This window comes from Crocuta crocuta, unplaced genomic scaffold (genome assembly GCF_008692635.1).
Source record: "Crocuta crocuta isolate KB4526 unplaced genomic scaffold, BGI_CrCroc_1.0 scaffold114, whole genome shotgun sequence".
Classification (NCBI taxonomy): Eukaryota; Metazoa; Chordata; class Mammalia; order Carnivora; family Hyaenidae; genus Crocuta; species Crocuta crocuta.
In genome coordinates, this window is record NW_027530000.1 from 126,558 (window position 1) to 131,192 (window position 4,635).

Genomic DNA, 4,635 nt, shown 5'->3' on the forward strand with positions numbered 1-4,635 from the left:
TCCCAGTCTGGACTCCCCGGTGTGAACCGTTCACGGGATGGCCCAGTGGGGCGTGCGGTCAGTGTACAAGTTCAGCTCGGAGCTGAAGTTAGGAATTCTGGAATCCTCAAATGCAAGTGGGACTTAAAGCCCTTAAACTCACTAGGAAGGTCCCTGGGCACACAGTGAGGCCCATCCGCGGGTCCACGGAGGCGGCCGGGAGGCATGGCTGCTGACCTGGGCCTGGACAGGTGAGGCGCTGGCCCAGGGGGCCCAGCTCACGGCTGCCGCCACACACCCTCGCTGGTCACGCTCTGGTCCTGACATCTTATGTGAATAAAGTAGGCTGGCTTTTTAAGAATAAGCTCTTTTCTCCATGGCACTTGGTAAAGCCATTTTCATTCTTAGTGTAGACACATGCTGTCCCCGAAATGGCTCTTACACAGAAGAGATGCCCGCCAGCCCTCTTGTCTCCAAGAACCCTTTCAACACTAGGATTCTCTTCCGGGAGCTAAATGTGTATGAGATTAAGATCACATAAAACATCAGCAAGTTGGCTCTTAGTTTTGCAGGAAGCCCGTTGAATAGAAGGGCTTTGGAAGGTAATGGGCATGTTTATGTGACCTCGCGTCACGTAGCTCTGTACGTTTCTGAGCGCATGTGGTCCTGGGAGGGACGCGCTCCAGAATGCGCCTCATGCTTTTTAGTAGCTTGATTTTCTTCCTGCAGCTGTGCAGCCCTTAGTGAGTATAGGTGCTCGTTGAAACTTCTTTCTTGGATTCATTTGGAGTAGGCATTTGTGGTTTTCTCACTGTTGATAAGCCATCCGCATTTAACTTTCTGTAAAACCCACTCGCTTCTTGGAAATTGAGCATGGAATCCAAAGAATAGCAAGCCTGGTAAGTGTAACGTGTCCGAGAAGCCCTGTGGTAGAGAGTGCGGTGGCATCCCCTTGGTAGTCTGGGACACGACGGTGAGCTTCAGGGAACATGGTCTTGGAGCACTAGACCTGTGTCCTGTCTGGTCCCATCCAGCAGGGAAAATCTCTGAAGGGGGGAGGCAGCTGCAGATGAAAAACACATGCGCTCTGATGATCATTTCAAAGGGCCAGTGGCTTCGAGCCTTTGTAATAGGGTGAGTCAGTGTGCCTGCATATCTGAGCGTGAGGCCATCTTGGAAGGCTCACGGGGCCTGCTGTGTGCTGGGGTGTGCTGGGGGGGTGCACTGTGGGGGTGCGCTGTGTGCTGGGGTGTGCTGTGTGCTGGGGAGTGTGTGCTGTGTGCTGGGGTGCACTGGGGGTGTGCACTATGTGTCGGGGTGTGCGCTGTGTGCTGGGGTGCACTGAGGGTGTGCGCTGTGTGCTGGGGTGTGCTGTGTGCTGGGGAGTGTGTGCTGTGTGCTGGGGTGCACTGGGGGTGTGCANGGGGGAGGTGGGCTGTGCTGGGGGGGTTGCGCTGTGTGCTGGGCTGTGTGAGCTGCCTGGAAGCCAGTTGCGCCCCAGCCCTGCTGTTGCAGAGAATTGCCCCTGGGAGCGTGGTCCCGCAGGAGTGTTAGCCTGCAATGGGGGAGGTCCTGGGGTCAGACTCTGGGGGCGGGGGCAGGGGCCGTCACAAAGAAGACGCTGCATGGATGTGCCAGCGTCAGAAGTGAGGGAGCGAGGCGCTGCTCGGTAGTGGGACCCAGAGGTGCGGCCACAGGTGAGGCATGGGGGGTCAGGCTGCGGTCCACCGCCACCATCACACTCCAGCCCCAGTGTTGGGGCAAAGGACAGAAAGGACCGTCCCCCTGAAAGCTCTTCACACTGACAGCCCTCAAAGTGAGGATCCCTCTGAAAGGGAAGTTTTTAAACCCACTGTGGCGCCTCACAGCGGCCCTGGCCCTGGCCGCACCTGGCCCCCGTCAGCCACCAGTAGGGGTGTCGCGGCACTGTCAGCATTATTGGTACATAAGTGGAGATGGTGAGATGCCTGTTCACTGTGCGCGCTGTGACCGCAGGAAAGGCTCGCTGTACTGTGTCAAGGCTGTGGAGAAAGGCTGCCCTCACGGGTCTACTGGGGACGCCGGCTGGGCACCTCTCCTGCATGCGACCCTGCGCTGTGGGCCCCGGCCTTCAGGTTCAGGTTCGGACGTGCTGTTTTCGCACCCAGAGGCTCTGCTGTGCATTTAGCTCCCGCTGTGTCTTAGCCGGTGTGTTCACGTGCTCTGGGGGTGAAGCCTGAGTTCATCTGCCCGCTCCCCAGGGAACACTGCTTTTGACGCTTTGTTATAATGTAATGTGACGGAGGTTACGGAAAGTGGGAAGTCGTGTGCACGGCTAACCTGTGGATTAGTACAAAGGGACCATGATCAGGTTTGAGAACCATTGAGTTTCTCTGTTACATAAAGGGTATGTGAGATCGCAGGACATGCGCTGTTCCGTTCACATGGCTCCCTGCTCGCGGCTGTGGGCGCCTGGGTTGAGTGTGCAACTAGCTCTGGTCATGATCTCACAATTTTGAGTTTGAGCCCCACGTCGGGCTCTCTGCTGTCAGCACAGAGCCTGCTTCGGATCCTCTGTTCCCCTCTCTCTGCCCCTCTTTTTCTCTTAAAAATAAACAAACATTAAAATTTTAGAAAATTAAAAAAAAAACAACCCTAAAAAATAAGACATACTTGGGCTTGTTTTCAGGCAGGAGGCTGACTGTCCAGGACAGGAGCGGAGTGTCTGTCCTTCCACTGAGGTGTGACCCTTCAGAACAGGGAGGAACAGGAGGCCCGTTCCCTTTCCCAGAGACCCCGGGCTGCGCACGGGTGTTCTCTGCGGGCTCAGGGTCATCTCCTCCGCGGGTGTTTCTTGACTGTGTGAAGGCGGCTGAGTGGGTGGGGACAGCGATTCCGTTCTTGCCGGGATGATGATGTATCTGACAGAGGCGTAGGCTCCTCAGGAAAATCTTCCCCTGGACCCGCTGCATCCGTTTGTCCGTCCAGCAAACTCCTCCCGCCATCCAGCTCAGCCCCTTTCAGAGACGTGACCCCGTGCTGCGTGCGGAGATCATGCAGACAGGATATGGGGCCGCGCATCTTACCGGGAAAATTCCGAGCGTCCTTGTTTGTGTGTAGCGACGGGTGGTGTGTGACATCCAGAGGGAAGGGCGAGCTGGGTCGTGCACACGTGCTCCTGAAGCGCAGAAGCCGTCCGTGGCGGTGAGCCCGCAGCACATGGGGGCTGCACGGGTCCCCGGCCTGGGACAGGAGCCCGGCTGCTCCGGGGACACCGCTCGTGCTGCTGCACGCTTGATGAGTGCTCGGCTTAAAGTGAATTCGTTGAAAATCAAAATAAAAGTCTTTAATTGAAAAGATCTTGTCACCATTCTCCAAGGAAAATTAAATTAAATCTCTGTGTAGTGAGAATCATTTGCTTATCCCAACAGGATTAGAAGCAATTCTTAATTGGAATATTAGGTTTTTCTTTTTTTGTTTGTTTTAAGTTTATTTTGAGAAAGAATCCTAAGCAGGCGTGGAGCCAACAACATGAGGCTCAGTCACAAACTGTGAGATCATGACTTGAGCCGAAATCAAAGAATCGGTCATTTAACTGACTGAGCCACCCAGGCACCCCAAGTATTATTGAATATTCTATGATTTCGATAGATTTGAGTATTTTTCAGAAAAGATTAATAAACTTACAGGTCTTTTCACTCTTGAAACGGGCTGCCGTGCAGGTATTTGCATATGTCCCCAACTTCCTAGGAAGCTATTGTAGGACATATATCTCATGCCGTGTGACAGAGCCGTGCATCCGTGTCAGTCTGGCTGCGGTAATCCAGATGCAGTGCATCGCAGGGGCAGGGGGGCGCCTGGTGACCGCGCAGACAGCTTTACAGACGCCCCCTCAGGACGAGAGGCGTGTAGTGTCCTGAGAGTCATCAGGAGAGGAGCAGGTCACCAAGGCCAGCCTCCTGGGAGAGGGGCTGCCCTGGGGGAGGTCTGCCGGGGGTCCCGCGGGCAGGGGTCGGCAGCTGCTGGAGAGTGGACTTCTCATGTGCTCAGTCGTCGCTCCTTCACTGTCCGTAGTCCCCGGATGTGTGCCTGCAAATTGCCTGGTCCTTCCAAATTGAGTCCCCTGTGAGCAGCCTCTCTCGTATCAGAAAGGACAGAAAATGGTGTGGGTGCAGATGGCAGGAGTGACCTTGCACCTGTGTCTTCACAGCGACGGTGGCTACCATGTATTACAGCTACTACATGCTGCCGGATGGCACCTACTGCCTGGCTCCGCCCCCGCCAGGGGTCGACGTGGCCACTTACTACAGCACCCTGCCCACTGGTGTGGCCGTGCCCACTTCCGCCGGAGTGACAGCCAGCGCCCCGCCACCCCCTGGGACCACGCCCCCGCCCCCCCCGACCACAGCAGAGACGAGCAGCGGGGTGACCTCCACCATCACCACAAGGTATGCTCACTTCTGCCCATCGCCTGGCACTTCAGTGTTCTTGGTTTGGGGTCTTTCCTCTGGGATCTTGGAGGACCTCAGTGTCCAGACCCCCCCAGTAACAGAGTTGATAGTGTAACAGAAATTGTCATGACGTAAACGCTTAGAAAACTGATTCCCAGTCAGCACCCACATCATCCCTGACCCTTGCATCCTTAGCACTGATCAACCCCTGTAACCCCAGCACCTT

General features: G+C 55.7%; 1 protein-coding gene across 1 annotated transcript in view; it reads left to right on the top strand.

The window, feature by feature from the left end:
- Window positions 1-4,635, top strand: part of SFSWAP (splicing factor SWAP) — an 81,374-nt gene that overhangs the window by 34,239 nt on the left and 42,500 nt on the right. The window contains exon 8 of the mRNA XM_077763559.1: window positions 4,169-4,406. Within this exon, the coding sequence (XP_077619685.1) occupies window positions 4,169-4,406 (238 nt within the window). The remainder of the gene's footprint in view (window positions 1-4,168; window positions 4,407-4,635) is intronic.